The 19,299-nt window shown below is 34.3% G+C and overlaps 1 protein-coding gene across 1 annotated transcript in view; it reads left to right on the forward strand.

The window, feature by feature from the left end:
• MANEA (mannosidase endo-alpha) overlaps positions 1 to 16,986 on the forward strand; it is an 81,233-nt gene extending 64,247 nt beyond the window's left edge. Inside the window, exons 4-5 of the mRNA XM_059083268.2 lie at positions 11,076 to 11,152; positions 11,974 to 16,986. Of these exons, the coding sequence (XP_058939251.1) occupies positions 11,076 to 11,152; positions 11,974 to 12,631 (735 nt within the window). The 3' untranslated portion in view covers positions 12,632 to 16,986. The remainder of the gene's footprint in view (positions 1 to 11,075; positions 11,153 to 11,973) is intronic.
• The last annotated feature ends 2,313 nt before the right edge of the window (positions 16,987 to 19,299 follow it).

Genomic DNA, 19,299 nt, shown 5'->3' on the forward strand with positions numbered 1-19,299 from the left:
GACCATCTGTGTTGGTTTATTTCTGGGCTTTCTACTTCGTTTCATTGATCTCTGTGTCTGTTTTCATGTCAATACCATACGGTTTTGATTACAATAGATTTGTAATATAGTTTGAAAATGGAGTGTGATGCCTCCAGCTTTGTTCTTTTGTCTCAAGATTACTTTGGCTATTCAAGGTCTTTTGTGGTTCCATACAAGTCTGAGGATTGTTTTTTCTATTTCTGTGAAAAATGCCATTGGATTTTGATAGAGATTATGTTGAATCTATAATTGGCTTTGGGCAGTTAATTTTAACAATATTAACTCTTCCAATTCATGAATATGGCATGTCTTTCCATTATATTGTCGTCTTTGATTTCTTCAGTCAGTCTTGTAGCTTTCATCGTACAGGTCTTTCACTTCCTTGGTTTAATTTATTACTAGGTATTTTATTGTTTTTGAAGCTACTGTGAATGAGATAGTGTTTTTTTTTTCCAGATGTTTCATTTTTAGTGTAATAGAAATGCAACTGATTTCTGTGTACTGATTTTATGTCCTGCGATGATGAGTCTTTGGGATTTTCAGTATATAAGATCATATCATCTGCCAAAAGTGATTTCCTTTTCTATTTGGATGCCTTTTATTTCTTTGGCCTGATTGCTCTAGATAGGATTCTTAAGTACAAGGTTGAATAAGAGTAGTAAAAGTGAGCACCTTGTTCCTGATCTTAGAGGAAAAGCTTTCACTTTTTCTTCACTGAGTACAATATTAGCTGTGGGTTTTTCTTCACTGAGTACAATATTAGCTGTGGGTTTAGTGTATATTGCTTTCATTATACTTAGGTGTGTTTCTTCTATACACAATCTGTTAAGAGTTTTTATCAAGAAAGAATGCTGTGTTTGGTCAGACGCTGTTTCTGCATTTATTGAGATTATCATATGATTTTAATCTTTCATTCTGTTAATGTGCTGTATCATTTATTGACTTGCATATGTGGAACCATCCTTGAATCCCAGTAATAAATACAACTTGGTCATGGTACATAATCCTTTTAATGAATTCTTGAATTTGCTAGTATTTTGTTGAGAATTTTTGCATCTATGATTTATAGGGATATTGGTCTATAGTTTTCAACTCTTGTAGGGTCCTTTTCTGGCTTTGGTATCAGGGTAATACTGGCATATAGAATGAGTTCAGAAGTATTCCCTCCTCTTCAGTTTTTTAGAAAAGTGAAAAAGATTGGCATTAATTCTTCTTGAAATATATGGTAGAATTCACCAGTGAAGTCATCTGGTCTTGGGGTTTTCAGGGTTGGGATGCTTTTGATTACTGATTCAATCTCCTTAAATGTTATTGGTCTGTCCATACTTTCCATTTCCTGGTTCAGTCTTGGATGGTTAAATGATTCTAGGAAAATATCCATTGCTTCTAGTTTATCTAATTTTTTGGCTTATAATTGTTCATAGTAGTTTCATCATCACATATATTTCTGTAGTGTCGGTTGCAATTTCTTCTCTTTCATTTGACTTTATTTCAGTGTTCTCTTTTGTTTTCATAGTTATGCTTGAGGCTTTTCCTTTTTTTTTTCTGAAAAACCAGTTTTTCTGGTCTCTATTTCATTTATTTCTGCTAGGATCTTTATTATTCCCTTCCTTCTGCTAACTTTGGGCCTAGTTTGCTACTTTTCTAGCTCCTTGAGGTGCAAAGTTAGTTTGTTTATTTGTGATCTTTTTCATTTCTTAATTATATGCATTTTTCACTCTCAGAACTGCTTTTGCAACACCATAGGATTGTGTGTTGTTTCCATTTTCATTTGAGATATTCTTTAATTTTTTTACTTTTTTAAAAATTAAAGTATAATTGACATGTAACATTAGTTTCATGTGTACAAGGTAAAGATATGACATTTAAGTATACTGTGAAATGATTAACCACAATGAGTCTAGTTCACATCCATCACCATATAATCACCATATATGGTTTCAATTTTTTTTTTCTTGTGATGAAAACTTTTAAGATCTACTCTCTCAAGGACTTTCAAATGTGCAATACAGTATTATGAATTATAACCATTATTCAGTACATTACATCCCCATGCTATATTTATCTTTTAACTGGAAATTTGTATATTTTGCCCACATTCCACCTCCATGCTCTGGCAATCACCAGTCTGTTCTCTGTATCTATGAGCTTGGTTTTTTTGTTGTTTTGTCTTTTCCACATATAATTGAGATTGTATGGTATTTGTATTTCTCTGTCTGACTTACTTCAGTTAGCATAATTCCCTCAAGGTTAATTCATGTTGTTGCAAACGACAAGATTTCATTCATTTTTATGGTGGGATATGTTTTATATACATACACATCATTTTTTTAATCCATTCATATGTTGATGGACATTGGGTTGTTTCCTTTCTTATCTTGGCTATGTAAATAATGCTGCAGTGACCATGAGGGTGCATGTATCTTTTCGACGTAGTATTTTTGTCTTCCTCAAAAAATACCCAGTAATGGAATTGCCTGACCATATGATAGTTCGATTTTTAACTTAAGTAACTCCCTACTGTTTTCCATAGTGGCTGTACCAATTTACATTCCCCAAAATAGTGCACAAGGGTTTCCTTTTCTCTACATGCATGCCAACACTTTTTATTCTTTTTGATAATAGTCATTCTGATATGCATGCAGTGGTATCTTATCGTGGTTTTAGTTTGCATTTCCCTGACGAGTAGTGATTTTGAGTGTCTTTTTGTGTGTTTGTTGGCCCTCTGTATGTCTTCTTTGGAAAAATATCCTTTCAGAACCTTTGCCCATTTTTTAATAGGTTTTTTTTTATTTGTTTGTTTTTGCTACTGAGTTGGAGGACCTTATATATTTTGGATAATAACCCCTTATCAGATTCATTATATGCAAATATTTTCTTACATTGCCTCTTTATTTGTTGATATTTTCCTTTGCTGTACAGAAACTTTTTAGTTTGATATAGTCCCACTTGTTTATTTTTGCTTTTGTTGCCTTTGGTTTTGTTGTCAAATCCAAAAAATTGCAGCCAAGACCTATGTCAGTGAGCTTACTGCCTATATTTTCTTCTAGTTTTATGGTTACCAGTCTTACATTCACGTTAATCCACTGTTATTTTTTCTATACGATGTAAGGTAGTGATCCAGTTTTCCTACCACCGTTTATTGAAGAGGCTGTCCTTTACCCATTGTATATTTTGGCTCCTTTATCGTAGATTACTTGACTATATATGTGTGGGTTATGTTTAATTTTGACATTTTAAATATAATATGTCTATGTGTGGTTCTCTTCAGGTTCATTTTATTTGGAACTCTCTGGGCTTCCTTTATCTGGGTGTATTTTCTTCCTCAGGTTGGGGAATTTTTCAGTCACTACTTTTCCCAATAAGTTTACTGCCCCTTTCTTTCTCTCTGCTCCTTATAGGACAACATCTAGCAAACTAACTTTCACACGAGTGTCCCAGAAGTCCCTTAATTTATCTTCACTGTTTTTCATTCTTTTTGCTGCTTGGATTAGGTGAGTGCCTCATGCCCTGTCTTCAAGTTCAGTGATCCTTCCTTCTGCTTCTTCTAATCTTATGTTGAACCTCTCTACTGTATTTTTCAACTCTGTGACCCCTTTGTTACATTTTCTTTGTTGATGTTTTCACTGTGTTCAACCATTCTCTCCTTGAATTTGGTTAGCATTTTTATTACCATTACTTTTCAACTCTTATCAGGTTACTTACTTATCTCTGTTTCTTTAAGGGTTTTTCCCCCTGAGGTTTTATCTTGTTCTTTCATTTGGAACATATTCCTCTATTTCTTCATTTTGCTTGACTCTCTGTGTTGGTTTCTATGCATTTGATGGTACATTCACCTCTCTCTGTCTTAAAGCATTGGCCTTGCATATGAGATGAACTTTATCATTCAGCCCTTCCCTAGCTCTTGGTTGTCTCAAACCTTTGTAGTTGTCTAAGCAGCCTATTTTATTTTTAATAGCTTCTAGTAGTTGAAGATGTGCTGAGACCAGTCACTGTCCTTAAGGAGAGGATTTCAGGTAGCACCTAGATTCAGGCTGATTAGAATTTAGACCCTCAGGCAGCAGATTTTAACAAGTGCAAATATATTCAGTTCTGTAGGACCATAGTGTAAGCCCAGCTGGCCACCAGAGCCAGGTGATCTGGGGGTGTTTGCTGGGTGGCAGTCATAAAAATTGGGGCTCCAGTTAAGTGTCTGTTCTTTTCTGGGAGATACCAGTGAGCTATAGTGAGGTAGAGGGAGAGCAAAAAGATGGCATTCTCTGACCTCCATACCCTGAGCACCTCTGTAGACTCTGGAACTCTGCCAAACCTGAAGCTCCCCCTGACCACCAGAGCCAAGTGATATAGGGGCATCCCCTGGCAAGTTGCAAAAATCAGGGCACCAGCCAAGGATATAAGAATATAACTCATTTTCTGAAGATAACAGTGACCTGGAGCAAGGCAGAAAGAGAGTGCAAAGATTGTGCCCACTGTCTCCATTCCCTGAGAGTACCTCTATAGGTTCCTATAAGTGTGCAAAATCAGAAGCCTGCCCCACAGGCCAAAGCTCCTATGGAAGGAAATAGGCCTATTTCTCAGTAAGACTGTGGGTATGTTTCAGTTGGATATGTGTGCAATGCTGTAGAAGTGGTACTCTACCAAAAACTGTTACAGTCCCATGGGACCCAGGACACAAGCTCCCCTGGCCTCCAGGTCCAGGTGATCAAGAGGTGTTCCTTTGTGGCAGCTGCAAAATCTAGGTAACCAAACATGTAGAAGCACCCCTCTGGGAAATACTGGTGCTCTGGAGCATGACAGAGGGAGAGCTCAACGGTGACACCCACTACATGGAGTGGGGCAGATGGGGGAGTACAGGGACAGCAGCTGCTGAAAGAAGAAAAAGATAAAAAGGAAAAGAAAGTTAAAAAATGGCAGCTGCTGGCTTTAGCAAGCAGAGGGTGAACAGGAAAATAGAACCCTCCAGCCTCATTCCCCATAGAATATCCCAGCAGACCCTTGCCTCTCAGACCAATGCTTTTAAAACTAGCAAATGAGTTTCTTTTACGTAAATTTGGGGTGCTTTTTGAAGGGCTGCTCTGCACTGATCCCTGGGATGGATGAGTCTGCATGCAAGCTCTTTAAGAGCTACATCCCTTTGGCTATTCAAAGTCAGATATTTGGGGGACTCATCTTTCAGAGGCTGGTCTTAGAAACTGGTATGCCAGATGTGGGATACAAACTATTTGTTCTTCAGGGAGAAGCTCTGGGTTTTGAGTTCTCTCCTGATTGTATGTCACTGCTGGGATGGGGTTTATGGTGAGATCGTATCTCAGCCTTTCCTACCTGCTTTGATGTGGTTTCCCTCTCGTTTGCCAGATGTGATGGGGTCACTCCACCTGGTTCTTTTTGGAGGAGATTGTTCCATATTTAGCTGTAGATTTGGTGTGTCCATGGGAGGAGGTAAGTTCAGGATCTTCCTACATCACCCGAACCATTTATTTTTCCTACTAGAACAGAGAAATATTTATGTCAATAAAACATAAAGTAAAACTACAAAGAAACAAAAATATTTGACAATCACTGAGACACAATTTTGTAAAGAAAGTTAACAGTAATCATCTTAAGTACAGTGAATTATAAAGATCTGTTGATATGGAGGAAAATAACCAGAAGAAACACAAAAATAATTGTCACAGCACATGGAAACATTTCCATAAAAAGTTAGCTTCTACTTGGTCAGTTAATTTTTCAGCCCTGTTAAAATTTACATTCTGAAATTTATGTTCCACTGCAGTTTCTACCTGCATGTAATCTTTTCCACCACTTCACTTTGAGTTTGTGTGCATCCTTAAAGCTTAATGGGATCTCTTAAGACCACCATAGAGTTTGGTCTTGTTTCTTTATCCATCCAGTCACTATGTGTCTTTTCATTGGTAAACTCAACCCATTTACATTCAGAGCAATTATTAATATGTAATCTTATCATCTGCAGTCTGGTTTTGTAATTCCATTATTTCTTTTTCTCTCTTTCTGCCTGCATTTGAAAATTGGTTATTTTTCATGGTGGTATGCTCTTTTTCCCCCCTCTTTTGTGTGTCTGCTCTAGATTTGTGCTCTGTGGTTATCAAGGGGGGTTTCCATAAAACATCTCTTAGATAAAACAGTCCATTTTAGGTTTATAGAAACATCTTTAACCCCCTCAGGTATCCATTATTTTGCTCCTCCCTTTTGCATATTGATGCCACAGTTTACCTCTGTTTTATTGTATATTTATTAACTTATAGTAGGTATAGTTATTTTTCCTACTTTCATTTAACCTTTATACTATAGTTGAGTAGTTAACACACCATCCTCCTACAGAATTATAGTTTTCTAAGTCTGGCTGTATATTTCTCATTTTTACCAGAGTATTTTGTAATTTTGTATGTTTTCATTTCAGCTTGAAGAACTCTTTTCAGCATTTCTTGCAAGGCAGATCTAATAGTGGTGAACTCCCTCAGATTTTGTTTGTCTGGGAGAGGCTTTACTTCTTCATATCTAAAGATAACTTTGCTAGATAAAGTAGTCTTGGCTGGCCATTTTTATCTTTCAACTCTTCAAGTATGTCATTCCACTGTCCTCTGGCCTATTGAATTTCTACAGAGAAATCTGCTGGTAGCCTATTGGCAGTCCTTTGTAAGTTCTCTTCTTTTTCCTTGACTGCCTTTAATGTCTTGGAGAATGTCTTTTTGCATTGAGATACTAGGATGATCTACTAGCTTTCTGGACTTGTATGTCCAAGTCTTTCCTCAGATTTTGGAAGTTCTCAGCTATTATTCTTTAAGTTAACTTCCTGCCCCAGCCTTCTCTGTCTGGGATTCCAATTATCCTGACATTTGTCAGGATATATGGATGGATATATGGATTGCCATAGATCATGTAGGCTTTCTTTGCTGTTTTTCTACGTTCCCTCTTCTCTTTTGTATTATTTCAAAATTTCTATCCTCCAAGTCAGTTTTTCTATCTTCATATGCTCTGCCTTGCTACATATTCTCTGCATTGCATGCTATCCAGCTCCAGAATTTTTGTTTGGTTCTTTTTTAAAATTTCTTTCTCTTTAATAAAGGGTTGTTTTGTTCACGTATTTTATTCCTAATTTTATTGAATTGTCTTTGAGTTTTCTTGTAATCTGTTGAGTTTCTTTATATCATCTATTTTCAACTTTATCAGATAGGTTGCAATAATATTCTGTGCCTTTGAGTTTGAATGATTGCTAGAAATAGATAATTTTTATGTGATGCCATGTTTCCTTGCTGTTTCATAATCCCTTTAGATTTGCATTGTTGTTTTTGCATATGAAGTAGTAGATACCCTCTTAACTCTTTTCTTGTTGTCTTCAGCAGATGGTATGTTATATTCTGTAGTGTTGATATTATCCAAGTTTTTACTGTTTTTGTGAATTTATACCTGCTCTAGTCTTCTTGTTCCCTCTTTTGGGTGAGTTTTTAAACATTTATGCCCTCTCTGTTTCTTACAGTTCACCAGGCTGGCTATTGGAAACCTCTCTTGTTTTCCAAAAGGTTGCTATAGCTCAAGTTCATGGTTTCGGAGCATGCTCTCAGTCTACTGGAGCTTTCTCTTGCAGTGGCACTTGGGAGCCCACACAAGGAGCAAACATAGAGTGGGGGGAAAGTGTGGGTTTAGCACTGGGTACATTGGGGGCACCTGCAGATCCAGTAGGGTGATCCCAGTGGCTGCTAGATGGACTGCTAAGAACAATCCGTTTCCCACCAATTGAAGTTCTAATTTGCATCTTTCCTAATATCCTCCCTACCCTTGGTTATAAAGCTCCCATCTTAGTACTCCAGTTGCTGGTGGAGAAATGATTTTTCCAGCCACTTCCAGTCTAGCTGGGATAGCTGGGCGCTCACTCACTGCTTTCAATGTTTCTTTCGGCAGAGGCATGGTGCCAGGAAAGCTTCTCTACTGCCTTCTGTTGCAATCAAACTAGCTTTTTTGTTTTGTCTCCAGTTATGTGCTGGAGTCTCCCGTTTGGAGGACTAGACTTCTGCAGGTTCTCTGTCTTGTATGTGAGTGCCTGCCTGGGTCTTTACTGACACAGTTTTTGCCTGGCAAGAACAAAAGGGGTCTACGCAGTTTGGCTGGTTCCTCTGGTTCCCCAGCTCGAACAGACGTTTGTCTCTTACCATCTTTGTGGTGAGTGAGACAACTCCTGTGTTCCTTGGAATAAGACACTAGGTCCCAGAACACCACAAAGGCACTTTTGCTCATGCATGAATGTCCAACTTGTTGATTTAAAAAGGAATAAATAGTAGGAACATTTTATGTCATCATGTTGCTAATATCACTCTCCAGGATCATCAGATTTTCACTTTAGAAAGTTCACTTTTGGTGCATGGTCAAAATTAGAAGCATGAAATGAGGGAACATTTATAGGACTCTTCCCCATCTAAAGATAATACAAACATTTGATTTTGTATATAGCATTCTCTCATTTTTAAAGCCATTGTAGTATTGGTCTAATAGATTTTTCCAAATGGAACAGTGGAATGGTGATACATCACATTATTTATTCACTAAGCCTACAAGGCAATATTATTGCAATTAATATTTTCACTCATATTTCTAACTTAAGTTTGTATAAAATAATGGCTTTTTGAATTACTATAAATGTATTGATCTGCACTTTACAAAAAAGAAGGAAGCCATGTAGAGTTTGCAACTTTAAAAGCAAATTCATTATGATATAGGATATTTGTTTAAATTTGGTGTCCTTTATATATAAAATGGATACTTAGGAAATGTTACAGCTAAAGGGAGATTACCCAAGGTTACACTGTATATAAGGGTATGAAAATACCTATACCCTGCCACTTTTCTTTCAATTGAAGTTAAAAAGCCACATACATACCAGAGCTACTGCAAAATCTAACTGCCCTAGCCATACTTAAAATATACTGCACAAATGAAATAGACCTTACTTTGTTACTAATAAAAACTTTCTTTGTATAATATTACTGAAATCTTATTTTATTAAAAATAGAGAATTATACTTTCACTAAATGCTATCTGACTTTATAATTAATTATGTGAAAACTAGTAGCACTGATGAATGTAAAATATATTTCACTTTAATTAGGTGGTTGAAAACAAAGGCATTTTATATTGCAGTAGCATAGAAGTCTCTAATTCCATATATGCTTCATAGAAACCAAACTCTTATTGACTATTTTAGTTTATTATATTGCTATAAAGTATTTTAATGGTTAATGTAAGTCAGTAAAATTAGTAATAAAAGTGAAAATTCTCATAGTTGTTTCGGCAGATCTTAAGTAGACAGTACACACGATATTTCCCTTAATCTACTCCACTAGTTATAAATGACATACAAAATGGTTTTGTAGCCATAATTAGTTTTTCTTGATTTATATATAACTAACATTTTTTGGTTACTGCTTTCTGCTATCATGATAGAAATATATAAACCACATCAGTAACAAGCATTCTGAAAATTATCATCCATTATAGTTTTTGATTTTTTAAAGTAATTTTGTTACAAATTATTTGAATAAGAGTACATATTAAATGTAGATTATTTTGTAAAATGCTATTTTAATGGTATAGGAGAATCTGTCTTTTTTGCACAGCAAAGGAAACCATAAACAAAACAAAAAGACAGGACTTCCCTGGTGGTACAGTGGTTAGGAATCCACCTGCCAGTGCAGGGGACACAGGTTCAAACCCTGGTCCGGGAAGATCCCACATGATGCGGAGCAGCTAAGCCTGTGCACCACAACTACTGAGCCTGTGCTCTAGAGCCTACAAGCCACAACTACTGAAGCCCGTGCTCCGCAACAAGAGAAGCCACCACAATGAGAATCCCACACACCACAATGAAGAGTAGCTTGCCACAACTAGAGAAAGCCTGCACACAGCAACAAAGACCCAATGCAGCCATAAATAAATAAATTTATTTTAAAATTAAGACAACCTAAAGAATGGGAGAACATATTTGCAAACAATGCAACTGACAAGTGCTTAATTTCCAAAATACACAGCTCATACGACTCAACAACAAAAAAACCCAATCCAAAAATGGACAGAAGACCTAAATAGACATTTCTCCAAAGAAGAAATACATATGGCTAGTAGGCACATGAAAAGATGATCAGCATCGCTAATTATTAGAGAAATGCAAATCAAAACTACAATGCGGTACCACTTCACACCTGTCAGAATGGCCATCATCAAAAAGTCTACAAATAACAAATGCTGGAGAGGGTGTGGAGAAAAGGGAACCCTCCTGCACTGTTGGTGGGAATGTAAGTTAGTGCAGCCACTGTTGAAAACACTATGGAGGTTCCTCAGAAAACTAAAAATAGAATTACCATATGATCCAGCAGTCCCATTCCTGGGCATATATCCAGACAAAACTATAATTCAAAAAGATACATGCACCCTAATGTTCATAGCAGCACTATTCACAATAGTCAAGACATGGAATGTCTATCAACAGACGAATGGATAAAGATGTGGTACATATATACAATGGAATACTACTCAGCCATTAAAATAAAGAATGAAATAATGCCAGTTGCAGCAACATGGATGCAACTAGAGATTATACCAAATGAAGTCAGAAAGAGAAAGACAAATATCATATGATATCACTTACATGTGGAATCTAAAATACAACACAAATGAACCTATCTGAAACAGAATCACGGACATAGAGTACAGACTGGTAGTTGCCAGGGGAGGGGGTTGGTAGATGTAAGCTTTTATATACAGAATGGATAAACAACAAAGTATTACTGGTATAGCACAGGGAACTATATTCAATATCCTATGATAAACCATAATAGAAAAGAATATAAATATAAAAAAAGAATGTGTATATATGTATAACTGAATCACTTCACTGTACAGCAGTAATTAACACAACATTGTAAATCAACTATACTTTAATAAGCATTCATCTTAAGTTTATTAAGTCAATTTATTAAAAATATGGGACATGACTTCCTTTTTATTTTTATATAAATTTTTTCTCTAATCAATATTTTTTGTTTTAGGTCACTTTTCACATTGAACCATATAAGAATCGAGATGATAAAAACATGTACCAAAATGTCAGATACATTATAGACAAGTGAGTTTCTTCTGTCCTATAATTACTGTTATGTGATCCAATGATAATTACTGTTTAAGAAAAGTATTATATTTGAGAGATTTGAATGACTTACAGTATGACATATTAAAATTAGTTTAAACTAATTTTGTAATGAATACTGCAATCATTTTAAAGAACATTTCTGAATTTCCTTATAATTCACTTTCTGTATGAATAGTTACAGGTTCCTGTTTTTACTGTTTTAAGTGTATATTAGACTATGATTTCTGTCATCTGACATTTAAATTGGTATTCTGCAAATCTTATGAATGTAGAGTTGTCTTTTTAAAAGAAAGTTTAGACTATGAAATGTGAATTGCTTTTGCAATTTTGAATTGCTATTAGATATGGTAGATCCACATCTAATATTTTCATTTAATATGATTACAAGGAAGGAATTTATTAAAACAGTTTCATTTTGTTTAAGGGTTTACTGATAATTGTCTGTGACAGATGCCATACTCTTAAAAAAACATGTCAGCAACAGTGGGACATTTATCACTTATACAAAAAAACCAGTATTTTCATGTAGAAAATTGGCTTTTTATTGTTAGTCATCATTTCTAAACCTCAATATAATTTCTTGTTTGTTAATGTCTTAATGTATCCAGTATCTCATTTTTCAATGTGTAAAATTAAAAATGCATTTTTAATGTTTACATTTATATAGCTAATTCCCCAAAGGTGAACAGTGTGCTTAAACTGCACTGATTACCTTCATTTTCAATATGTAAACAATTATTGTCTATTGCAAATGAGTTATGGATTTCATTTTGCTTTCATATATGTTTGTATTCTAGATATGGAAATCATCCTGCCTTTTACAGGTACAAGACTAAGAACGGCAGTGCTCTTCCACTGTTTTATGTCTATGATTCCTATATCACAACAGCTGAAAAATGGGCCAATCTGTTAACCAGCTCAGGGTCTCAGAGCATTCGCAACTCTCCTTATGATGCATTGTTTATTGCACTTCTAGTAGAAAAAAAACATAGATATGAAATTCTTCGAGGTGGTTTTGATGGAATTTATACGTATTTTGCCACAAATGGCTTTACTTATGGCTCATCCTATGAGAACTGGGCTAAGTTAAAATTTTTTTGTGATCAGTTCGACCTAATGTTCATCCCAAGTGTGGGCCCAGGATACATAGATACCAGCATCCGTCCATGGAACACTCAGAACACTCGCAACCGAGTCAATGGGAAATATTATGAGGATGCTCTGAGTGCTGCACTCCAAGCCCACCCCAGTATAATTTCCATCACCTCTTTTAATGAGTGGCATGAAGGAACTCAGATTGAAAAAGCTGTTCCCAAAAGAACCACTAATACTGTGTACCTGGATTACCGGCCTCATAAACCAAGTCTTTATCTAGAACTAACTCGTAAGTGGTCTGAAAAATACAGTAAGGAAAGAGCAACTTATGCATTAGATCATCAGCTACCTGTTTCTTAATGCATTGATTAAAGTTTAATAATTATAGAAATCACCTAATTTCTATACATTCCTTTTGTTTTGAGTTATGGAAAGAAAACTGTTAAAGTTAGTATGTACTATTATCGCTAATAAAAATAATTTGTACATTTTTAAAGGTAGTAATATTATCATTGCCACCTTTCACGATGGCGATGTTGCACTGAGAAAAGTTGTGCAAATAACATTCCTTGTGTCATAATTTGCTGAATTTCTGACTGGAATTGAAATCCTGCTTTATAGCTATTTTTGTTTCACAATAGGTAATTGCTTGTGTTATATAGAGTAGTTAGCACACAATTAAATCCTACTTGTATTCTGGGCCCAGAGAAAAAGGACTGTGTATATATTTGATATGTCTATTGAAGAACAAAGACCTAAAAGATAATGTACATGGTTCCTTTTTCATTTTTTTAATGATCCAGTCAACTTCATCATATTAGCATTCAGACTCTGGATAACTCTCCAATAACAATTCTTCAGAAAAAAATCATATGCCTTAAGCCTTACTGTGAAGCATATTGTGTTAGGAAGATCTGCTTTCTACAGCACAGTATGTATCGTCATTTGCAGATATTTGGTTTCCTAGAGCTTGCTAGGTGTTTTGCATGTCTAATGTTTCTACATTATAATGATGAATTTCAGGCTTTAGAAGTAAGGAAAATCTTTTCATAAAGTTTAAGGATTGCTTCTCAGTTATTTAAAAAAATAGCTGCTCTACAATTATGAAAATACAGTGCCTCAAATGTTATTTTAGGATACCTTGTCAATCTTTAACTTATTCATATTTTTAAATTTAATGTTAATCAGAGACCAACTGTTAGATAAGAAAAAGTTGATACTATCATTGGATTGCCTTCTTTTAAGATTTTAAGCTATTTTTACTAAAACTAATAGAGAAAATTTACTTACCATTTCAGATTTTAAGGATATGGAAATGAAAGTTCATTACTAAGTTTGACTTTTTATTAGGTATAACACTTAATGATGGAAATATTTAAGACTTTATTGTCTATAATATAACATCCCCATCTATAAACATTATACTTTTATGTTACCTAACAGGTTAAAGAGTTGTGATCAATTGTCATATTGTGACAAATTAATCATCTGTAAAAATAAATCTCTTTACTTTAAAAACTAGAAAAATATACTGTATTATTATAGTTAATATTTGTAACTAGAACTATAGTAAAAAATTATAGTAAAAAATCTAATATATATGCTATTACATGAATTTTTTAAAGATATTTATTAAATGTAATAGGGAAATACTAAACAATACATACAAATATTCTGAATATATGGACATTCATTCAGAAACAAATTAGCAGTGGAATTTATCATAAAATAACTCATTAGACAGTGAAATTTAATTTTAAGCAGTGCTTTTGAAGTTAACTATCATGTCTTTGAAAAGAAGCATGATTAATGTTAAACTTATTTATAACTGAGAATTTGCCATTTCTAAGAATGTTCAGACCATGGGAAACCAGTATAATAGTATTTGGTAATTCACCTTGTAGAGGAAATTACAAGAATAAATCACTATAATGTTACAACTAAGCATCTCCATAGGAACACTCATACAGATATAACCTGTGGATTTTTTTTCTTACATCCAGTTAGCCACTATATGTTATCTTAGGGATAAACTCTAAATATGGTATACTTAATAATTTATAACATACCATATTTTATTAAAGTTTAGTTAGAGAGATCTCTAACACACAGGAATTTTTGTCATTGCTTATGTTGTATGTTTGAACCCATAATGACAGACAATTTTATGAAATAGTTCTGAGATTAAGAGAAAGTGTATAAAAACAAGGTCAGCAAATCCTCAACACGGACACCACCATTTCTCTCCTGCTCCCATTGCAGACATATAGATAGATCATCTAGGACTGCAGAATTTCCCTCTGAGCTTTGTTCTAACGCAGTACCCCAACCAGCCACTGATAGTCGGTTTCAAAGTTAAGATAAAATAGATTCTGTCTTCATTGCAGAAAATTAATTAATTCTCAAGGGAAGCATGTTTGGAATCAGCTCTAATGATAGTTTACTGATTTATAACTATTTGAATATCATGTTTCTTTTCTCCTGTTCTTAAAAAAACAGTTATTAGAAGGAATTATCTCTAATAATTTTGTTATTCTTAGGGAAGAACACTATCAAAATCTTCCTCAGGTATTCATTACAGCTGCCTTTACCATTTGACTTATAACAAGTTTAGATTGCATAATCAAAAGAAATCAATTCTTTGCTTTTATTTAATTCAATAAACTAAAGTAACTTTTAAAGAAAAAACAGTGTAATATATGCAATGCATGAATCAAAATGAATTATTTTATGGTTTAATCAGTCTAATTGTTTTGACTGTATAGAAACCAAATCTTTTACTGCTCTCTTTAAGGACTGATATTGTCAAAAACTGCTGTAATTGATGTTGATCTCAGCTATATTTTAACTTTTTTGTTTTAAGAGTAATTTTAAAATGACTATTTTGTTACATGAAGTAGTTAGCTTTCACCTAATAAAAGCATACACGGAGTAAACTGTATCTTAGATATAAATCTTTTTTTATGAAATGTTTAATTTCTGATTAACAGTTCAAAAGTAGTATTCAGTCGCCACTCTATATATCTTCTCTATTTGAAATGTACAGCATTTAAAAAGTAGATATCTTTTAACTGTACTTTTAAAATCTGTGAATTTGTTATACACACAAAAATATGATTTTTTTCAAGTTTGGAAGATGGTTTCTTATTTTTTTATTATTTGGGCATAATCATATATGAGCTCCAACATCCTTTAGAAAATTTATTTTCCCCTAAAACAGCAAAAGTAACAAGCCACTTGAGAACCAAGTTAATAACCAAGCCCTTTTTGAAACTGATCACCGTTATTCAATTTAAACACAGTGACTGCTCCTAAACTCTATAGTGCCTACAGAAGCAGTCCTTAAAAGTCTTTATCTAAAATTTGAATTAAGGTCAAACACTCTCATGTCCCATAGTGTAGAAGCAATACTTTATTTATGACCAGCAAAATTTCAGTTATTTTTATAAATATTTACAATTTCAAAAGGAAAAATTGAGCCAAAAAGATTTCGGCTCAGCTATTCCTTTTTTTTTAAAAAAAGTACTGTAAATTTAAATGTACCTTAAATTTGAATTATATACTGTTATGTATCCATATAAAGGCTAAATGTTATAGTATGCTTAATATAGGATTATTATCCTTCAGAATGCAGGTACTACTCTGGCTTACTTACAGAGTCATCCTTAGTCAAGTCAAAGAATTTAGCGGTAGTGCTATTATATTCCAACTATCAATGAAGGGGGGAACATTTTTCAGTGTTATTAGATTTTGTTGTTATAATTACAATTTATTATATCAAAAAACAAAATAATTTAAGACCTAATAAGCAAATAGTCATAGATCTAAAATTTGCTGAAGTCAAAACATAGTGGCGCTTTTTATATTGTATGTTCTAAACTTCATTTAAAGCATCTTATATATTGAAGTTCAAATTTCTCATTTATATAACCTTAAATGTAACCATAAAGTTAAAAAGCCTTTTAGACTCTATCTCATTGGAATATTTCATGAAATAAAATAATGATGTACCATGGTAGTGATAATTCTTTATACAATTCAATTTATAGTATATGATTGTATTGTCATGCTTTTGTGTTTTTACTTTAGATTTTTTAAATTAATTTTTATTGGAGTATGGTTGCTTTACAATGTTGTGTTAGCCTCCACTGCACAACAGAATGAATCAGCCATACATATACAGATATCTCCTACTTTAGATTTTTAACCTATTCTTTTAAAAAGTCAAAACAACAATCATTATAAACAACACAAAGTGGCAGTCTTCTGCTACTCAGTAGCATTTAAAATACATTAATTATGTCCATGCATAAAAGTATTTTTCAGTCCGTTTTATAAAAGCCATTTTCAAAGCACTGTATATCAACATGTTAATTTGATTATAGTATCTAACAATGTGACTTTTATACGGATCTTGGAAATATCATATGCAAAAGAGAAAAATACTTAGAAGAAATTCAGTTGTAATACATGCAGTACCTTTTAGAAATGTATATGTTTGGGCTATCTTGGTGGCGCAGTGGTTGAGAGTCTGCCTGCCAACGCAGGAGATATGGGTTCATGCCCTGGTCCGGAAAGATCCCACATGCTGCGGAGCGGCTGGTCCTGTGAGCCATGGCCGCTGAGCCTGCGCGTCCGGAGCCTGTGCTCCGCAACGGGAGAGGCCACAACAGTGAGAGGCCCGTGTACCACAAAAAAAAAAAAAAAGAAAGAAATGTATATGTTTGAACACAGTCACCTAAGAATAGCAGCCACACTTTTTTTAGTTTATACACACTAAATTTATATTTGAGTACTGCCATTCTATATATCGTTAATTACCCAAACATATTATCCATATGGCAGACTATTAAGCCATTGCTATTAAAATTGTGCAGTCCAGTCTGACTTCATGTAAAAAGTCAGCTGCAAATCTGATAGCTAAATTCTACTTGAAAATTTGCTGCATTGTTATATTTAAAGTACATTCTTGAAAATTATGCTCTTGGCTTTTTAGGTATCTTGTAAGAACAATATTTAGTGACAGTCATTATATGAACAGTAGTTGAGCTGAAATTCTGTTTTATTTTTCCTCATGAGTGTTTGTAGCTAAAGGCTTAATTTAATCCTCAAATAAAATACTCCATTAATGGACATTATTTTCTCATTTCATTTTTTTACTTGAGTCATTCTTAAATAAAATGTAGGTAGTGTTTCCTCCTATAAGAATATGTGCATGCTGATTCTTTGAAAAAAGGATTTGACATATTTTTCATAAGAAACATATATAAACGAATGACAGAATTTTTAAAAGGAACATACATGTATGATACAAGCATATATGGTTGACTACACATTTGGTATTGAGAGCTTCTGAGTAGTTAATGCAAGATGTTATATGGCTCTTGTTACCAGAAAAGAAGCACCTCCTTTCCTATGCAAGGCAAACTTTGCCTTGTCAATACATTTTAAAATACATTTCTCAAATAGGCATTATACCTAGGGTCAAAAATGAAGAAACCTATAGAAGACTGTCAGGCAATATAAGTAATTGCATCAGGTTTAAACCCTATAGAGTCATAGCGACTGTAGACAACTGTCATCTAATAAGAGTAGTTGCTAACAGCTCCTGTCACTGTTGCCCCTTCTGTAGCTGTGCGTCCCTAAAACGAAGAAGTATGTATGCCTGCGTGTTTGTAAATTTTTCTAATTATAACATGCTGGCAGATACTGCAAAAGATTTTTAAAATATTCACTGGTTGGCTCTAGTTCATTGGTCATTAGTTTGTGACTGCTGATGTAAATAATTAAAACTGGATTATTAAAAATGTCCTGAATGTTTTATAACACTCAAGGGGATTTCTTATGACTAGTTATTGTGATGATCATTGGACATATTCCAAGTATAAAACAATAAAACACAAGTCAGTGAAAGTGAATCCATGTGGCTCTGATAATGTGATAGCTTTCCCCAGGTCTTATCTCATCAGAAATTAAGGCACCAAGAAAGTGACTTAGGTGCATATCTCTCAGCCAATCTTCTCTATTATTCCTCCTAATTTGACTTTTGAATAGCTGATTTGAATTAATACTCACTGAGAGGGACTTGGAATTTTTTTTTTTTTTTGCGGTACGTGGGCCTCTCACTGTTGTGGCCTCTCCCGTTGCAGAGCACAGGCTCCGGACGCGCAGGCTCAGCGGCCATGGCTCACGGGCCCAGCCACTCTGCGGAATGTGGGATTTTCCCAGACCGGGGCATGAACCCGTTTCCCTGGCATTGGCAGGCGGACTCTCAACCACTGCGCCACCAGGGAAGCCCCTGGAATGCTTTTTATTTTGTTGCTTTTTAGATACAGATCCATTGTGGAAGCCTGGCAAGTAGGTAGAAAAAAAAACTGTAGGTAACTCTGTTTAATTCTAGTCTTCACTTTTGCAACCTACTTTCTGTCCTTTTGCTGCCTGCCTGCCTGCCTCTGCCTACCTGCCCGCTATTCAGCCTTCCTATCTTTCGTAGTCTCAATTCACCTGCCTTTCTTATCTGCTTTCAGAAAGGATGTTAGTGATTTGTTAGAATACATAACGTGTAACAATATAGCCTTAAAAGGAGAGCAAGAATAAAAATACACTTATTGAGCCCAGCATTAAATAAAAATTGAATAATGTGGTAAATACACTGCTATACTGGTGGTCACAAATATAACTCCAAGCTTTGAGGAGCCAGTATGAAAAAGAACATCTCATCATGTACACATTGTGCATTGTCCATAGTATTAGAAATTAATTTCTCAAGAATAGTATAGCTGCTTTGCTATTAAGAGAGGAATTTCTTCTGAGGAATCTCATAAAGAGGATACTAATAATATAATACAATAAAGATTATATTAATCTTTTTATGGCTGAGTAATATTCCATTGTATATATCTTAATAATGAGTGTAGTGGTGAAGGGGATATACACTTAAGTCAGGTGCTAGCTTCTTTCAAGATACTTACATTTTTTAACTTATAAAGCATTATGTTTTAGGTGATGCAGTTTACAGTTTTGGATTC

This window comes from Kogia breviceps, chromosome 13, assembly GCF_026419965.1.
Source record: "Kogia breviceps isolate mKogBre1 chromosome 13, mKogBre1 haplotype 1, whole genome shotgun sequence".
Taxonomy (NCBI): Eukaryota; Metazoa; Chordata; class Mammalia; order Artiodactyla; family Physeteridae; genus Kogia; species Kogia breviceps.